The sequence below is a fragment of the Bubalus kerabau genome, chromosome 14 (genome assembly GCF_029407905.1).
Source record: "Bubalus kerabau isolate K-KA32 ecotype Philippines breed swamp buffalo chromosome 14, PCC_UOA_SB_1v2, whole genome shotgun sequence".
In the NCBI taxonomy this organism is placed as follows: domain Eukaryota; kingdom Metazoa; phylum Chordata; class Mammalia; order Artiodactyla; family Bovidae; genus Bubalus; species Bubalus kerabau.
Genome location: NC_073637.1, coordinates 84,167,797 through 84,187,068, shown reverse-complemented (window position 1 = coordinate 84,187,068; position 19,272 = coordinate 84,167,797). Strand labels below are relative to the sequence as shown.

At 40.3% G+C, this 19,272-nt stretch overlaps 2 protein-coding genes across 8 annotated transcripts in view; one reads left to right on the top strand and one right to left on the bottom strand.

The window, feature by feature from the left end:
- The window catches only part of MTBP (MDM2 binding protein), a 76,879-nt gene extending 66,642 nt beyond the window's left edge, over nt 1–10,237 (bottom strand). For 3 of the 6 annotated variants that reach the window (XR_008702442.1, XM_055546786.1, XM_055546787.1), the window contains exons 1-5: nt 9,865–10,058; nt 8,991–9,071; nt 3,279–3,352; nt 3,032–3,183; nt 1,197–1,255 (exon numbers count right to left, since the gene is read on the bottom strand). Coding sequence is in view for 5 of the 6 variants with exons in the window: in XM_055546786.1 (XP_055402761.1) it covers nt 1,197–1,255; nt 3,032–3,183; nt 3,279–3,352; nt 8,991–9,071; nt 9,865–9,979 (481 nt within the window). In the remaining variant the exon portion in view is untranslated. Of the gene's footprint in view, nt 1–1,196; nt 1,256–3,031; nt 3,184–3,278; nt 3,353–8,990; nt 9,072–9,451; nt 9,591–9,864 lie in introns of all 6 variants that reach the window. The other 3 variants (XM_055546789.1, XM_055546790.1, XM_055546788.1) reach the window with 3 other exon arrangements.
- The window catches only part of MRPL13 (mitochondrial ribosomal protein L13), a 41,538-nt gene continuing 32,473 nt past the window's right edge, over nt 10,208–19,272 (top strand). The window contains exons 1-2 of one of the 2 annotated variants that reach the window (XM_055546791.1): nt 10,208–10,367; nt 14,147–14,270. In XM_055546791.1, the coding sequence (XP_055402766.1) occupies nt 10,341–10,367; nt 14,147–14,270 (151 nt within the window). In that variant the 5' untranslated portion in view covers nt 10,208–10,340. Of the gene's footprint in view, nt 10,368–12,496; nt 12,661–14,146; nt 14,271–19,272 lie in introns of those variants that run through there. The other variant, XM_055546792.1, reaches the window with a different exon arrangement.

The window sequence follows — 19,272 nt, the reverse complement described above, 5'->3', positions numbered from 1 at the left end:
TATTGTTGTTCTGAACAGAGGGAAAAAAACGTGCAATTCATTATGCTCTTCTATACTTAATTTTGTTACACAAAAGGGAATGAATTAGTGTAAAACTGTAATGCTCAAATAAATTATTTCTCTTTTTAAAGAACAATAAAACACTCAGAAAATTCAATTATACTGACAATATCACTGGTTCCTGAGAAAGAAGGTTAACTTCATGAAACTTTAAATTTTATAAAATGATAAATTTTACTGAAGGACAAGAAAAATCAAAATCAAACAGAAACCAAAGTATTTCAATTTGCCAAAATAGCAACTCTACATTTCATATTTTGAACTTCATAGAAAAAATTGATGCTTATTTGTCGATGTATTCAGCTATTTTCCATATAAGATCTTTTATGCTAAAATACAATCCTGAATATAAGGATTAGATTGTGAGCTAAAGTCCTTTATGATAATCACATATACTTTACTTATCACTGCATACTCAGCTCCCAGTACAATGCCTGATACATGACAGACACAACAAACACCTGCTTAATATCTGACTCCAATAACGAAAATATTCAGAAAACTCTTTAAAAGTATTTGTGGATGCCAAAGTATATCAAATTTTTGATGAATCAAGTAATTGATTCATCTTAAGAAAGATTAAAGATAAAACACAGTTTTAAGAATAAATACAGTATTTCATAAAATACGCTTCCCATTACAGGAAAAGAAAATGAACTGCAGAAAAAAACTGAGTCACGGGCTTCTCCCACTGCACGCCTTTCTATATGACAGCACGGACACGGCTGACTGCACACCATCGAGGACTGCCGCCCAAGTGACCTACGCTGAAGGATTTCTTTCTCCAGGAGTTGCCATGGGACAAGCGTTCTAAAGAACATTGTGGAGAACAATGGTAGACAGTAGAAAGATTCTTCTTCAGTAATAACTGAAGAAGGAGACAGACGAGTATTTAATTTTATAAGTTCTAATTTTTGTCTAAGTAAATGAAAACAATTAAGAAAGCTAATATCTCAACAATGTATTTTATTAAAGTAGTGGAGCATGTTTTTTTTCACAACTTCAAATAAAAATCATTTTTCATTTTGAATTTAAAAATAAGAAGTGAGAACACAAGCATAAAGACTGAGTTTATCGTTCATTCACACACAATGTAAGATAAGATACAAATACTGAAAGTAGCCATAAGGTATTACCAGGAGCAGGAAGCTTGTCTGATAACTGATGCAAACTTTCTGCAGATTCTTCATAAAGGCTAAAACAAAAGAGAAAGTAGAAAAAAAAAGTTATATACAATCATAATTAGGTCATATTAATCAAATGGATCTCTGTGCCAGACACAATATTAAGTATGTTAGCATTATCTCATTTGATCTTCATGACAATTCCATGAGGCAATACTCTTAATACTATTTTTATCCTCACTTTAAATAATTCAATTAAAGTTCACATCAGTAGTAGGTATGAAAGCTAGGATCCAAACCCTGAATCAAGTTCCAAGCTACACTCCCCAAACAAACAACAGTAACAAGGGGGGAAACCCTACCTAAATTATATCTAGTACATTAAATATAAGTCATAACTTGTAGATCAAACATTCTTCTGAACCCTACAAAGTAAGATATTCCTAAGTGTCTAAAAAAGAAGGCTACTGCTTTTCTCGGAATGACATAAAACAGATGACAGGAAAATATGACACTCTCGTTCAATTCTTTAAAATCTATTAAAAATCTATTAGTTTTATCCATATAATGAATTTTTCTCAAAATAGCTTATTATATAGCATAAAGGTACTTGAATCTTTTATTATAAACTCACCATTGTTTAAAAAACTTAAGACATCTTATGGTAAAGTGCAGTTTTCAAGCTCCCTCTTGTGGAAATAGTTATTAAGTTACTTGCTAGAAACAACTATTTTAGCACTCACCATCGTCGACAGCGGTGAGAAAACATGGAATGGTAAAAGCCCTAAGGCTGGAAGGCAGCTTAGAAATCATCTAAAAGGATCTCAGCACTTTACAGATGAGACAGTAAACACCAGAGAAGTTCAGTGACTGGCCCAAGGTCAAGACCACTTCTACCAGCCTCCATTTCAATGCCCTTTCTAAACGTCTACATCTCCCCTCATTAATCAGTATAAACAAATATGATTTGAAAACAGGAAAACTCGAAGTCTGCAATAATTTATAGAAGTATAATACATGAATATTAAAATAAGCAAAAGTAGTTTTTTGTAATGAAGTATTACACAAGACCAAAATGACTAGTGGGCTTCCCTTGTAGCTCAGTTGGGAAAGAATCTGCCTGCAAAGCAGGAGACCTGGGTTCGATTCCTGGGTTGGGAAGATCCCCTGGAGAACGAAATGGCAACCCACTCCAGTATTCTTGCCTGGAGAATCCCATGGACAGAGGAGCCTGGCCGGCTACAGTCCATGGGATCGCAAGAGTCGGACACTACTTAGCAACTAAACCACCACCAGAGACAGTGTACTTCATGAAGAAAAAAATAATGACAACTCACATTACCTAAATCACCATATATGTCAAACTACAATTCAAAACATCTAAAAGTGAATCCAATCACCCATATAACCCTCAGCAGCTCTGGATTTTAAGGGTGCCTGAGACACTGAAGACACACACAAACTGAAGAGATGTATTTCAGTTTCAAAAGCAAAATGAAAGTGACACGGCGGTGTGAATGCCAGCTACTAACCTTAAATAAAGTTTCTATTCAAGCTCCTGAAATATTACATCAAGCAAGTGACACATTAATTATCACTTTTTATGACTCCTACAAATAAGTAAGCTTAAGAAGCTAAACATTTTCAGATACAAATTTGTGCGTTTTAAAGAATTTTATTCAAATTAAAGGCCCAAACTGCCCATCTTCCAAAATAAGAGTTGAAATTTTTAATTATGTAAAATTCCCTCACTGTAACTGCTAACATATCAAATCCTCACCCTCATGGCTAAAATACAATCTAACGTCAAATACTGTAAAGACATTATAGGACGCATGTAAGCATACTCAGCCAAGGATAATGATTCCCTGCTATTGCTATCTTCTTCCTCAAAACACTCAACAGCACTCAAACATTCTTCCATATTTGTTTGAAGAACATCTTCGATGTCATCCTTCTCTGCACCAAAATGTATCTCTTCCCAGTGTGAGCTACAAAACTAACATGTCAAAAGACTGCATTAAGTAATGGATTCATGGAATTATTTGTATTAACAAAGACATTCACCAGTTACCATTTTCTTATTTATATTACCTGATAAAATCCACATATTGCCTGAACTGCAAAGAACCACTTCCTGGAACCAGGTATACCGCCCACTGAACAGGCTTGAAAGCAAAATCATACTGATTAGAAGAGAAGAATGCCACAAATAAGCAGATGTTACAGCATGTATACTTAGAGAATTACGCAACTTTGATATATATATATAAAATACAGAAATTCAAACAGGAAAAGCTGCCTAAAGAGCAAAATTGTTCATTCTCTATGAAGACTCTGCTTTAGTTCATCGCAGTTCAAAATCTACATCATTATTATTAATCTTCAAACTCTAAAATCTAAAGATGCTGAAAAATACACCCACTCAATTACTGCTGAATAATACCAAAAAATGCAAAGCATTTTAGGGAAAATGGTTCCCTCCTCAAAGATCATGAAGGTTTGGTTCAGCCTTACTAAAGAGAGAGGAAATAAAGAATAACTATAGCTTTAAAATGGAGATGATCTTCTTGGAGACTGGAATATTATATGAAGATATGAAATTAAGGGTCACCCCAGGGTACGAGTCAGAAGATCAATGAAAAATTTAGAGCAACGTACAGAAATCGGATCCAAAGGAGGGGGAAGGAGATATATGGTAACTGTGGCTTACCTCATAGAAGTTAGCAAAGAAAGATGCTAAGTACATTTTATTACCAATTTCTGCCAAAATTCCACAAGACTTTACCCCCTAATTTCTTAAGAAAATAGAAGCCATTAGGTAATAAACAGACCAGCCTTCCTGCATTTCCATTAGGCCTTTCCTCATTCTTCCCTGTTGACATGTAAGAGGCACCACCCTTCCGACCAAGGCTACCCCCTGGACTTCCACTGGGACACCAGGCTGCTGACTTCCCGCATCTTTGATCTCTCCTTCTCTACCATTTCCTTCCCATTAACATCTAAATATGCACAAGTATTTCTCAAATTATTTTTTTAAATCACCTTTAAATTCATCTCCCCTTTTTAGTTAACCACTATATCTCTCTTTACCTTCCAGGAAGATAAACGTTCTAAAAGCACTGTCTACACTTGACCGTCTCTATTTCCTATGTACCTTTTCTATTCCCTTCCGAATCCAATGTAATCTGTTCTTTTGTCTCCAACATGCCACTGAAACTACACCCACCAAAGTCACCAACGACTAACATGTTTCTAAATCTAAGTTTTTAGTCCTATTGGTACTTGACTTCTCAACATTAAGACTAAGATGCCAAAGGACCACACAAGGGCAGAAAAGAGGTGGCATCCCAGTTCCAGGAAGAATGCCACCTTTTCCCACAAAACCATTACAAATGCCTTCCCCTCTTTACTCGTACCTTTAAATCTTGCCTTAATTCCCCCACCCCTGCTCAACATTAAATTGATTTGTAAACTAAGTTCCTAGTTCTCCATTCTCTGATCACTGAATAGATTTGTGTTGTTTCTAAAAAAAAAAAAAAAAAAAAAAAAAAGACTAAGAAAGGAATAAAAAATGACACATTTGACTACTTTCTCCTGAAAACACTTGCTTTCTGTGGAAAACTTATCTTTCTTTAAAAACTGGTGCTTAGATCCTTTCAAAAATGAATTCCTTGGAATTCATTTCAAGATTTTCTGCTCTTCTCACTCTCCAAAACAATCCCATCGTTCTTCATGGCTCAAATTGACATCTATATATTGATGATGCCATAATCTTTCTCCAGCTCCATTCTCCTTTGGAGTTCCAGACACATGTATTCAACTTTTTTTTTTAAGTCTTTATTGAACTAAAAATTACAACATTGCATCTGTTTTATGTCTTGGTTTTTTTATGTTAGCTTCCTGACCAGGGACTGAACCCACACCCCTTACATTGGAAGGCAAAGTCTAAACCACTGGACCACCAGGGAAGTCCCATGTATCCACCTTTTACAAAATATTTTTACTTTGCAATCTTTCAGGCAACTAATCACATGTCTTTCACTGACCATGTCATTTTCCATCAAAATCCTGTTGTAATAATAGCAGTACTGACTTAAACTATACCAACTTGCAAAATTAATGAGTACTACCAGGTGTTCAAGCTGGTTTTAGAAAAGGCAGAGGAACCAGAGATCAAATTGCCAACATCCGCTGGATCATGGAAAAAGCAAGAGAGTTCCAGAAAAACATCTATTTCTTGCCGGGAGCCAGCGTGAGGAATTCCGCCCATGGCAAAGGTCATGAGGAAGGAGGCTCGGCATACGCAAAGGCGGGATCAAGCCTCAGGAGTCCCCCTGGAAATTCTCGATTATCTACCCCCAAAACCAGAGTTTGCCTACTTTACTGCTTTGTGCTCTCACCTACACCTCTGACTTTACGGAGGGCTGTCCCCCACAACCTCTCTCTGAAAAATAGTTAACTTACAGCTCCAGTTAATAATAATTCCGGGTGTGACAGGAGTGTTCCAACTTACAAACTCTGAAGGCTCTCTAGCCTGCCTGACAGGCTTGTCCGGCCACATGTGATTGTTCACAGCCTCCCAACTGTGAGAGGCACGAGATGCTTTAAACCTTCTAAAAACAGGTTCTTTATAGAAAACTATTAGTATAAGTATAGTGGGCTGATTAGAAATTGTATTGGTGAAGGGTTTTTCATTTGTTGAGCCAATGTTTGCTGCTAAGTCTCCACATCCCCTGCCCTTATACACATTAATGAATATATAGAAGAAATAAGTATTAACCTTTGATATTAATCATGTTAGACCTTAGGCTAAGCAAATTCTTTCCTTAATTAAAAACCCACTACACCCTCACCCTATAGGAATGTAACTTTATCTGGTGCCTTCGGAAGGTGGCGTCTGTTATAAGAATAATCACCCCTGGAAAAATAAGTGTTCTGGTTGACTGACCGCTGTCACAAGGAGAGGGTGATAAATTGTCAGCAGCCCCCTGGCCAGAAGATGATGTAACACCCCTAAGACCTCTGTATATATTTGTATGAAGCACCTGACTTTAATAAAAGTCAGGACTGCTGACCCCACTTGACTTTTGTATAACATCTCAGTGTATAAAGACAGACCCTGGAAAAATAAAAAATGGGATCAGTTCCTCGAAAGACTGGTCTCCCCATGTTGTTCTTTCTCTCACCTTCTGGCTGAATCCCCATCTGGAATGTGGAGGCTCGTCAAGCCTACTAATTATGCCTGGGCTTCTAAGATCTGACCGGGGAGGCCTTAGTGTCTCCTCTCCTTTGGGAGAACGGGAGGACGCCTGCAGCCTACGTAGGTGACGAAAATTCCTTGCCCTGGAATTTTATTAGCTTTCCAAGTAAACCAAGTTATTCAGCCTCTTTTCTCTGCTGAATTTTCCTGCTGAACTATCCTTATTCTATTACTCTTTATATCTCTAATTAATATTTAATTAAAGCTATTGTATCCAGTTCGCCCAAGCCATCTCCCCTTCGAATTTCCCTGGATCCACCGGGGCTGGACCCCGGCAATTTCTGCTTTATTGACTATGCCAAAGCCTTTGACTGTGTGGATCACAATAAACTGTGGAAAATTCTTCAAGATATGGGAATACCAGACCACCTGATCTGCCTCATGAGAAATTTGTATGCAGGTCAGGAAGCAACAGTTAGAACTGGACATGGAACAACAGACTGGTTCCAAATAGGAAACGGAGTACATCAAGGCTGTATATTGTCACCCTGCTTATTTAACTTCTATGCAGAGTACATCATGAGAAACGCTGGACTGGAAGAAGCACAAGCTGCAATCAAGATTGCTGGGAGAAATATCAATAACCTCAGATATGCAGATGACACTACCCTTATGGCAAAAAGTGAGGAGGAACTAAAAAGCCTCTTGATGAAAGTGAAAGTGGAGAGTGAAAAAGTTGGCTTAAAGCTCAACATTCAGAAAACGAAGATCATGGCATCTGGTCCCATCACTTCATGACAAATAGATGGGGAAACAGTGGAAACAGTGTCAGGCTTTATTTTTCTGGGCTCCAAAATCACTGCAGATGGTGACTGCAGCCATGAAATTAAAAGACGCTTACTCCTTGGAAGGAAAGTTATGACCAACCTAGATAGCATATTGAAAAACAGAGACATTACTTGGCCAACAAAGGTCCGTCTAGTCAAGGCTGTGGTTTTTCCAGTGGTCATGTATGGATGTGAGAGTTGGACTGTGAAGAAGGCTGAGCACCGAAGAATTGATGGTTTTGAACTGTGGTGTTGGAGAAGACTCTTGAGAGTCCCTTGGACTGCAAGGAGATCCAACCAGTCCATCCTGAAGGAAATCAGTCCTGGGTGTTCTTTGGAAGGAATGATGCTAAAGCTGAAACTCCAGTACTTTGGCCACCTCATGCGAAGAGTTGACTCACTGGAAAAAACTCTGATGCTGGGAGGTATTGGGGGCAAGAGAAGAGGACGACAGAGGATGAGATGGCTGGATGGCATCACTGACTGGATGGACGTGAGTCTGAGTGAACTCCGGGAGTTGGTGATGGACAGGGAGGCCTGGCGTGCTGTGATTCATGGGGTCGCAAAGAGTCAGACACGACTGAGCGACTGAACTGAACTGAACTGAACTGAACCAGGATTTGGCAAACAGGATAGGGAAGCACAGATATTAGAAATAATTCCCCAAAGATGACAGTTGAAACTCAAGAGACAGGTTCTCTGATGAATGAAAACAGAAAGGAACAGAGCGTTCCGTCATGAGAACAGGTGCACTCTCCTTGAGGCCTCCAGAAACTCCCTTCAGCTTTCAGACATGTTCTGGCATCTCTACTCTCAGACAGAGGCCAAGCAAGGGAAGGGAAAAAAAAAGAGGGTAACGACCAAAGAAGTAATAAATGGATCTATATAATGCCAATAGGAACCAAAGGATAAAAAATATTTCCAAAGTAAAGGATGATCAAAAAAGTCAAAGATTTTTAAGAAGTTCAAGCAGATAAGAATGGAGAAAAGATGACAATTATGAAGTGCTTTTAAGAGAATTAGTAAGAGGTAAGAATGAAAAAAAAAAAAAAAACAGTTAAGGAAATGGCTATAAGAACATTAATAATGTATTTGTACTCAGAACACAATCATACATCCTCCTTATAAAGCCACGTTACTCTATTTTACACGAAGCTAAAGATGGCAAGCAAATCTCATAAAGGGAACAAAGCTCAAGATGAGAATATAAAATAATTTTCATAACAACTTTAATGATATCCAAGCATCAGTAAATGAAGGAAAGCAATTTTCCCCTTTTGCTTTTCCTATATTTCTTTTGCTAGCTCCCTATCCCAAGGACTTGCACCCAGTCAACACGTGCTTCTTGTTGAGCTTAAAGACAGAGAATATAATATAGTAATGGACAAATAATGTATATTCATATATTTTTTTAAATCTTGTAACAATAAGTAAAGAACTGTGCCACAAGAGACTGGAGTTTTAAATTAGTCTAATATTTATATTATTTCTGTGTTATATGAAATTTTTATATAACACAGAAATCCTGTGCTACATAAAATGTTATAGAAATATTTATATATTGTGTTAATTGGTAATGCATTATAGCTTTGCACTAATATTTTCCTGTGAATACGTTTAGCTAAAATATTAAATGAAATTATTAATATCCCCCCAAAAGCAAACAAAGAAAAAAAAAAACAAATGTTTTTGGGACTCTTATGTGACCAAATTAATTAAATTTATTTCCAATACAAATGCTACGCCAGTGAAAATAAGGGTGTATGTTGTACTCACCAGGGAAAGTACTATCTTCTGGACTAATTGAAGCACTAATGCTTCTTTTCAGGAGATGATAAACATTTGCTGCTCTTAAGTCTGAGAAAGAAAAATCAAACTCAGCTGGGCTCAAGAATTACACAACGTAGACCAATTCCAATTTCACCATCAGAGCCTCTCCAGAACATACGATACATAAAAGATCTACTCTGTTCAAAGTTTAACATAATAAATCTTAAGCAAGCAGAGAGAATACCTAAGTTCCCGGTCTGCACATGCTTGCCAGTTAACGCAAATCCAAAATCGCCCTCCCCCAAACAATTTTTAAACCAATGGGATGGGAAATCCTGTTACAGTACTCTGTACACAGCCACATATACTTCCTCCTCAAAAGACCTGTCCATCAAAACTAAATAAAATGCAACAGATTCCAGATAGGAGCATGAAAAAGAGTGCAAAAACGGTCAGAATCGTCTTACATCTGTCGCTTGTTTTTTAACTTATTCCACGTGTGGAATGCCTCCTCCTGCCAGGATGAATACTCCAGGCGAGTAAGAGCCCTTTCCATCTTGCTGCCTTCCGTCTGACTCGCACTTGGAACACAGGAGGCAGAGCTACCTATTGAATGCATATACGTCTCAAGAGCAGAAATTCCATTTCCAAGGCCCCGAGAACTTTTTAACCGTGTCTGCAAGTTCCGAGCGCAGGCGTGTGGCACCCAGAACGTGGCCCCGTTCTGCGTGCGGGCAGCATCTTCCTCAGCCCTGACAGGCGACCGCGCGAGTCACGGCTCCCCGCGGCCCCTCCGCCCAGCCCTCCCCAGAAAAACCTAGTCCCAAAAGCCCTCTCCGCCCCGCGAGCCGCTCCCGCGCTTTCTCCGCTCGGCGCTTACCCGGCGGCCTCCCGGGGCCCTCGACGCGCGAGGCCTCGGGCCCACGCCCCGGGCCCGCCGCCGCCGCCGCCGCCTTTCCCTCGCCCCAGACCGCGAGGAGCAAGTACCGGTCCATTCCTCAGCGCGAGCGGCCGCCTCAGGCGCCGGCGTCCGTCCAAACCGCCCGCGCTCCTGCAGCACTTCCGGCGCCCTCTCTTCAGCTCGGCGGGAAACGGCCCGTCCCCCGTCGGTTTACGCACCCTTTCCAGCAGACGAGTGGCTTTCGGGGGCTATTCTCTCAATAACCGCATCGTGTGCTCTCTTCCTGACGGAATGGTTGTGTTGGGAAGACTGGAAGAGACGTGGGAAACGCGGAGAAGCAGACGAAGGCTTGCTGGCCTAGGAACCATCACCCGCAGCTCCGCGCGTTTCCCTCCGGGCCGTGATGCGAAGCGGCCCCGGGTCCTGGCGGAAGAGCGGAGCCGCCCTTCGGGAGCATGGCGAGTTTGTCTAGGGCGTCGCAGGTGAGGCTGCGCTCCCGGCGTGGCGGGCTTCCTCACTGGCGGGAGGCGGTCAGACTTGGCGATGCCGAGGCGGATGGGGAGCCAGGCGCCTAGGCCCGGAGATGCCGCGATAAAGCGCAGACGAGGGTCGCAGCTGACCACCCCTTCGTGTAGTGCGGTCGGTGCCCCTACTTTGGCGTTTTCAGGCAGCCCTTTTCTGGTCTCCCCTCACCCCGGACTGGTGTTAGGGCGACAGCCAGGGAGCTAATAAGATGGATCTCACAGGGCACTGTAGACTACTGGAAGAGTGAGCAAAATAAGGGCCGCCTTGGTGGGTGGGGGCAGTTGAGGTTTGGGCTTCCCTGGTGGCTCAGCTGCTGAAGAACCAGCCTGCCAATGCAAGGAGACACAGGAGACGTAGGTTCGATCCCTGGGTTGGGAAGATCCCCTGGAGGAGGAAATGGCAACCCACTCCAGTGTTCTTGCCTGGAGAATTCCATGGACAGAGGAGCCTGGTGGGCTACAGTTCATAGGGTCGCAAAGAAGACAGACACAACTGAGCGATTGAGCTCAGGTATGCAGTTCAATGGGCTTCTTTGGTGGCTCAGATGGTAAAGAATCTGCCTGCAATGCGGGAGACCTGGGTTTGATCCCTAGGTTGGGAAGATCCCCTGGTAAGTATTCCGGTCTGGAGAATCCCATGGACCGTATAGTCCATGGGGTCGCAGAGAGTCAGACACGACTGAGCGACTTTCACTTTGGAGGGTTTTGAACCAAGTAGTAACCTGATCTGGCTTAAGTGTTACAAGGAGTACCCGACTGCTGAGTTAAGACCGGATTGTTTAGAAATGGGAATCGGTGGACGACAGAAGCAAATAATCTATTTGGAGGCTGCCGCAATAATCCAGGCTAGACATGCCGGGGGCGCGAACCAGGCCCGGTCGCTGTGTAGTGGTGAAGAGTGGCCACGCTCCGTGTGAAGGTGGGGCCGGTAAGGTTTCCCGAAGAGCTAAGTGTGGCGGCAGCAACAGAAAAAAAACCAAGGACTAATCCAAGGGTTTTTGTTTCAACAACCGGAGGGAGCTTCCATCAACTGAGATAGGGAAGGCGGGCACTGAAGCAGGTTTCAGAGGAAGAGCAGGGTTTGGTTTTGGATATGTTGCTGTAAGATGCCTCTTAGCCTAGTCCTGCCCCAGGTGAGATTCCGTCCTTGAACTCTTTGTTACCTGCCCCTGATGAAGGAGATACGGGAAATAAGTTAACCATTAAAAAGAACTGTAGCAGTTTGACATTGTGGCAGCATTTTAATTGCCTTATCAAAGTTTTGTTGGGTTGTGTTTTCTATCGGAGTATTGGTCTGTAATGGATTGGGGGAAAACTGGTCTTCTGCTACATATAATTTTAAAAAACATGCCAGGTGGGCAGTTGAATACAAGTGTATAGTTCAGGGGGCTTCCCAGGTGGCTCAGTGGTAAAGGAATCAGCCTGCCGGTGCAGGAGATGCAGGGATCGTGGGTTTGATCCCTGGGTGGGGAAGATCCCCTGGAAATGGCAATCCACTCCAGTATACTTACCTGGAGAATCCCATGGCCAGAGGAGCCTGGCAGGATGCAGTCCATAGGGTCTCAAAAGAGTTCAGGAGTTAGGAAAAGAGGACCAAGCTGGAGATGTAAATTAGGTAATCATAAGCATACAAATGGCCTGGATGAAGTCTTTGAGGAAGTAAGTTAAGAGGAGAGGAGGACCAAGAACAGGTGTGGAACATACTAGCCTTTCAGAGGCAAGAGAGAGAATCAGCATGATGGGTGAACGGGGATAGACAGTGGTGTTCCAGAAATTAAGTGAAGAAAGAACACCCGGGAGAGGGCAATGATCAACCATATCAAAGACTTAGAATTGACCGAGGGATTTCGTAATGTGACGGTCATGGTAACTTGGGCAGTAGAGTGCTGCTGGTGAGTATGGGAAGACAGAAGCCCGGGTGGAGCAGGTTGAAGAAAGCGTTGTTTCGGTTGTTGTTTAGTCCCTAAGTTGTGCTGCCTCCTTTGCAACCCCACAGACTGCATCCTGCCAGGCTCCTCTGTCCCTGCAATTCTCCAGGCAAGAATACTGGAGTGAATTGCCGTTTCCTTCGCCAGGAGATCTTCCCAACCCAGGGATCGAACCCCTATCTCCTAAATTGGCAGGCGGATTCTTTACTGCTGAGCCACCAGGGAAGCCCTGAAGAAAGAATGAGGAGAGATAAATTTGGAGTAAAGACAACTATTAGCAAGAGTTTACTGCAAAGAAAAGGAAAGAAATGAGGCAGTCATTGGTAAGGAATGGAGGTCAGGAGCAGCTTTTTTTGTTTTTTTAACTTTATTATGGATAATCTCAATCAGATATTAAAGTAGATTATCACCCAGTTTCGGAAGGCTCATAGTCAGTATCATTTAATCTGTACCTCATTTACTTATTTCATTAGTAAATGTTTCAATATGTTCTTTATAAGATAAAGATTTTTTTTAATCCCATTACTATTTATCAAAGCAAATGAAAATTTCATAGCGATTCCTTAATATCAATTATTCAGTATATGTTCACATTTCCAATTTTCTCACGTATATATTATATAAATATTAATACAAAATATTTTTATGGTTTTTTTCTTTGGAATGGGATCCAAAGTACAGTAAGTTTCTGAGGTGTTTTTTTTTAAGTCTCTTAATAATGGGTTCCTATCCTATCTTTTTTCTTTGCAATTTATTGAAGAAACAAGATTGTCCTGCAGACAATTGTATTTTTTTTTGTTTGTTTTTAGTTCATATGCTGAGAGAGATGGAAAGTATGTGGGCTAGAAGCTCTCCTTATTTGCAAAGAAAAGGATCATCTGTGTAAAAAAGGGAATTTACAAAAAGTTACTAGAACTGATAAATGACTTTAGCAAGGTTGCTGTATATAAGACCAAAATATAAAAATGAAGTGTATTTCTGTATACTAGCAGCAATCAGAAATTTAAATTAAAAATGCAGTACCCTTTACAGGGAACTAGCAGAAATGACGCTGGAGAAGTATAGATGGATGATACTGAATAAACTTAAATTTCAAAAAACTGCATTAGAATGACATCCATCTATACTTCTCCAGCTTCATTTCTGCTAGTTCCCTGGTGGCTCAAATGGTAAAGAATGGGCCTGCAATTCAGGAGACCTGGCTTCAACCCCTGCGTTGGAAACAGGTTCTGGAGAAGGGAATGGCTACTCACTCCAGCATTCCTGCCCAGAGAATCCCATGGACAGAGGAGCCTGGCGGGCTACAGCGCATAGGGTTCAAAGAGCAGACACGACTGAGCAACTAACACTTTTTCACACTTTCTTTCACTAGAGTTAAACTCCTAAATAGTCATCAGTTTCTAACTGGCCACTCTTCTTTCAGTGTAACACATCTTCTGATCTCAAAGTATTTTTGAAGACCTTCAGAAACAACTTCTGCTTTCTCATTAACCCTCCAGTCTATTGTACATGGTACGAAAAATACAAAATGTAAAAGGAAATAATATCTTTGGAATGTTTTTAATAAAGCATGATCCATACTGCTAATAGAAAAGCAGGCAGGAAGAATGACTGCATTAATCTCTGCAGAAGAATGAGGAAAGATTCCCTTTTTCCAGAAATAGAAATGAAAAAAGTTACCTAACGATGGGATCTTTTTTGTTATAATTATTGACATTAACTGTAGATTATGTGCAATGGTATATAATAACAAACTCCAGTGTTCCCATTTAATGAGAATTTCCCTTGTTTCCTCTTCCGTCTCTTAAGCAATGGGCCACTTTTGCCCGAGTTTGGTATCTCCTAGATGGGAAGATGCAGCCCCCTGGCAAGCTTGCTGCCCTGGCATCAGTTAGACTTCAAGGATTGCATAAGCCTGTGTACCATCAACTGAGTGAGTATCATTTTAGACCTGTCGGTAATTGCAGTTTTCATGTGAGGATAGAATTTTGAAGCTGTTTGGACTGCTGCAAGGATCTGGTTTTTTTTTTCTTGAAGATCCCTTATTCCATCTTCGCTGAAATCCTGTTAGGGCACTAAAATGAATTTTGCTTCTTCATAGGAAAACCACATAGACCATTTCACCTGAAACAGTCCCATTTTATGCCATTGTCCCAGCAAAATTATCAGTAGCTCTCCCTTTCACTCTCAGAAACATCCTAACTTGGACTTTAAACGCTCATTCTTCAGCATGTCTCTTCACGTGGTGACGTGCATTTCAATAGAGAGCTTTGGAAAATACGCAGATAAGCTTGCCCTCTCTTCTAAAGACTCTTTCCTTCAGAGAGATATATAGAGCTAGTTAGGTATGGAAAGTTATTTTTCACTATTTTGAGTTAACAAATTTGCTTTTCCATATCCTTTTTCCAAAACAAAAAACAGCTGGTTTCATACTGAAAGCCTTCCGCTTAGCCCAGGTAGTTTTGATTGACTTCACTTTCCTAGGCACTCCCTGTCCACCCTGCAAGGCCCGAGTGTCAGTTCTTACTCTTCATCTTGCTTGGCCTGTCAACAACTCTTTTTGCACTGAGTTTTAACTTTGTTTTGAAATATGAAATATACAAAGATGTGTATAGATGGATAGGGATGTATTCATCTGTCTGTATATAAATATAGATAATATTTTTAAGAAAAGTAATAATAGTAATGATGAAATAAATATCCGTTCACTCAGCATTTGGGTGGTTTACCTCCTTTTTTGTTTCTTATACACAACATTGCTATCAGTATTCTTGTACCATTTTTCCAGGACACAGGTGGAAGGTCTGTCTGTAGGACAGGAATTACTGGGTTCAGAGATACACAGGAAGCTAATCAGTCTTCATATGCAGATGTTTTCATTATTCCTCATCTGAGTAACATTCTGCTTTGGTAGCTGGGAAGCGCTCTGTGGTTTTAATTTGCATTTTCCTAATTGCACATGGAGTTCAGTATCTTTTCATTTATATATTGGCCTTTTGGTCATTTCCCATTCTGTGAAATGTCTGCATTTCTTCTTCCCTTTTTTCCACTGGTTTGTTAGTCTTTTACTTTTTCTCTAACTTGTCTTATAAAAATTTTCACAATTTCAGAAAAGGTCAAAATAGTACAGTGAATTTCTCTCTATCCACCTAGATTACACAGTATTTTACCATGTTATTTTTACTCAATCATTTGAAAATAAATGATAATCAGTGTGAAAGTGAAGTTGCTCAGTCGTGTCCGACTCTTTGCGACCCCGTGGACTGTATGCAGCCCACCAGGCTCCTCCATCCTTGGGATTCTCCACTCAAGAATACTGGAGTGGGTTGCCATTTCCTTCTCCAGGGGAATCTTCCCAACCCAGGGATCGAACCCTGGTCTCCCGCATTGCAGGCAGACGCTTTAACCTCTGAGCCACCAGGGAAGCTGGCGATAATCAGTATATTACCCCCTAAATACTTCAGCATATGTCTCCTAAGAATATTCTCCAGCGTAACCTAAATGTCATTATCACACCTAAATACTAACCTTTATAGCTCTTCCTGTATATGTGGCCATCATTTGTAATATTGTTTTTCTGGGAAACTATATGTCAGTTTTCAAGTAAACATGTCTATAATGTTTATAAGCACATAAAACGTACATAATAAATGCTGATTAAACCAGTAAATGTTAGAAAAACACCTAAAACAACATATTTGTAAATTGAAAACTGCTTGCAGTTTAAGTTTTTGGGGGTTTTTTGCAGTTTAAGTTCTGATTTTGGTGACATCTTAGGGACATGAAAAGTCCAAACTTCTGCTGATAAAAGTCAAATATTAAATACAGTGAAACAAAAATACAATTTAGTCTTTAAAAAGTAAGTTTCTGATTTCCTAGAAAAGCTATCCTCCATTCCTAGGAAAGAATGGCCTGACAGAAAGACTTGTCTGTGTTCTGGCAGAGTGTTTACTCTGCAGTGCGTAAGGAGCGCTTTTGCAGCGATGACTTACTTGTAAGGAAGCAGAACTTTAATTCAGTGGATGGATAAGTGCTATACTTGAAAAAAAATTATGTGGCTACTGCTGATTCCATCTTCTCCCCAATTTTGTGAAAGGAGCACGTTCTTTTAATTCCGTGGCATTTCCATCTTGACCCAGACCACAGTTTCCATAAGAAAAAAACAACCATGTAAAGGGAAAGTTGGTTTGCCACAGCATCTCAACAAGCCGAGTGGGCCTCTGTGTATGTGCAGATATGAGTATACAGTCTTTGAACCACTTTACACACACTGCCTTCTAATTGGAGCTGCCTCCTGAGCTGGGGACACAGGCGCTTTCTGAACATGTTTATTTCTCGCTGATGAATGACAAGTCAGGGCCCTTGGTGATTTCTGCATTATGACTTACTCTTCGTCAGAATGCTGTTCTTTTCATTGTCCACAAGTTAATCAGTTGAGGAAGACTATATGAGCATTTAAAAGAAGCAGAGGGAAACCTTTCTTTAGCATTATCTGAAGTTATCAGATCATCCTAAAATATTTCTGATGCACATGGAATGAAATCAAATAAAATTTTCACACAATTCTTAAAGGTTATATTGTGAATATTAGCAATTCAAACACAATTCAAACAATTCAACTAATCTCTACTATTCTGTTTTGCATTATTTATTTAAATGTTTTAAGAATTTGTTAGGGGAAAAAAGTTTAAAATGCTCTTCTTAAAGTCACCCAGCTAAAGTATTTTTCTTTCTTACTATTCAGTTGAGTCAGTCTATTTCAAGTGTTAACAATGTCATTTAAATTTCACAGTGTTAATCGCACACTTGTTCTTCAGCTCACTCCTAGAACATCGTCATACAAAACACTGAAGGTTTTTGCTCCCAGTTACATATAGACTACTTACCTCTTTTCGGTTCAGTTCAGTTCAGTCGCTCAGTCCTGTCCGACTCTTTGCAACCCCGTGAATCGCAGCACGCCAGGCCTCCCTGTCCATCACCAACTCCCGGAGTTCACCCAAACTCATGTCCATCGAGTCGATGATGCCATCCAGCCATCTCATCCTCTGTCGTCCCCTTCTCCTCCTGCCCCCAGTCTCTCCCAGCATCAGAGTCTTTTCCAATGAGTCAACTCTTCGCGTGAGGTGGCCAAAGTATTGGAGTTTCAGCTTTAGCATCATTCCATCCAAAAAATACCCAGGACTTAGAATGGACTGGTTGGATCTCCTTGCAGTCCAAGGGACTCTCAAGAGTCTTCTCCAACACCACAGTTCAGAACCATCAATTCTTCGGCACTCAGCTTTCTTCACAGTCCAACTCTCACATCCACACATGACCACTGGAAAAACCATAGCCTTGACTAGACGGACCTTTGTTGGCCAAGTAATGTCTCTGTTTTTCAATATGCTACCTAGGTTGGTCATAACTTTCCTTCCAAGGAGTAAGCGTGTTTTAATTTCATGGCTGCAATCACCATCTGCAGTGATTTTGGAGCCCAAAAAAATAAAGTCAGCCACTGTTTCCACTGTTTCCCCATCTATTTCCCATGAAGTGATGGGACCAGATGCCATGATCTTCATTTTCTGAATATTGAGCTTTAAGGCAACTTTTTCACTCTCCTCTTTCACTTTCATCAAGAGGCTTTTTAGTTCCTCTTCACTTTCTGCCATAAGGGTGGTATCATCTGCATATCTGAGGTTATTGATATTTCTCCCAGCAATCTTGATTCCAGCTTGTGCTTCTTCCAGCCCAGTGTTTCTCATAATGTACTCTGCATATAAGTTAAATAAGCAGGGTGACAATATACAGCCTTGATGTACTCCTGTCCCTATTTGGAATCAGTCTGTTGTTCCATGTCCAGTTCTAACTGTTGCTTCCTGACCTGCATATAGGTTTTTCAAGAGGCAGGTCAGGTGATCTGGTATTCCCATCTCTTACCTCTTTCAGAAGTGAATATTTACGTACCAGCAGTAAATTGGAACAGCACCCCTTGTTCCTATCACAATGTCTTTATACTCAGTGGATTTTATGGTAACTTCCATGATCATCTGTCACATTAGCCATGCAGAAGTTCAGGGATACTAAAAGAAGGAAAAAAAAGTTGAAGTAGGCATTTGGATATTTGTGCATCAAGGCTGGAAACAAGCATAAAAGCCAAAGCCAAACTTCTGTTATTTATCACTAAATTGGAACAGCTGTTTTTCAGACATTTCTCAAACCAAATCCTATAAGATCAGTATATAAAAGCAATGCTGTATGTCATGAAGGAGGAAGAAGACCGTGGATCCACGATGAGACCTTAGATATCCTCACATAAATCATTGAGTTTTCCCCTTGATTTAATTAGTTTGAATTTTATTTGGCCATTTAACTTAGCCCAATATTATAAAAAGAAATCCAATAAGGTTAGAAATCTAAGGTGATAAGTTTTTGTAAATAAACTCAATTCCTATTTCTGAAAACTGTTTACCAAACCTTAATTTTTTTTTTCCAGTTTGAAAGATATTTAAATAATTAAATGTGATTGGAAAAAACCTTGGGTTAGTAGTTAAGCATTAGAGCATAATACTCTTTTCTCTGAATTTGAACTGAATAACAATTGTGATGTTTTACATTTGTTTCCAATTTACCTACTGGTAAAATATACCTTTTTTCATCTATATGCATATTGTTTTCATTTTCTCTTTTACTTTTAAGGGGAAATTTGTATTAGATAGTTAAAAGTGGTGAAGTCTAATTATTATTAAAGTGTAATTATTACATTTTAACAAAGTGTAATCATTAATGGTCAAAGATAATAAGAGGAACAGTAGTTTGCCTTTCAAAGACCTATGTTGTTACTGGCTTCCTTCCCGAATTCTCCTTTACCTTCCAGTGTTGAGATTTTCCGAATGTCTAGCCAACTCCTCTATGCTTAGATGTTATATAAAAGAAAAACATCAGTCTGTTCCGGGCTT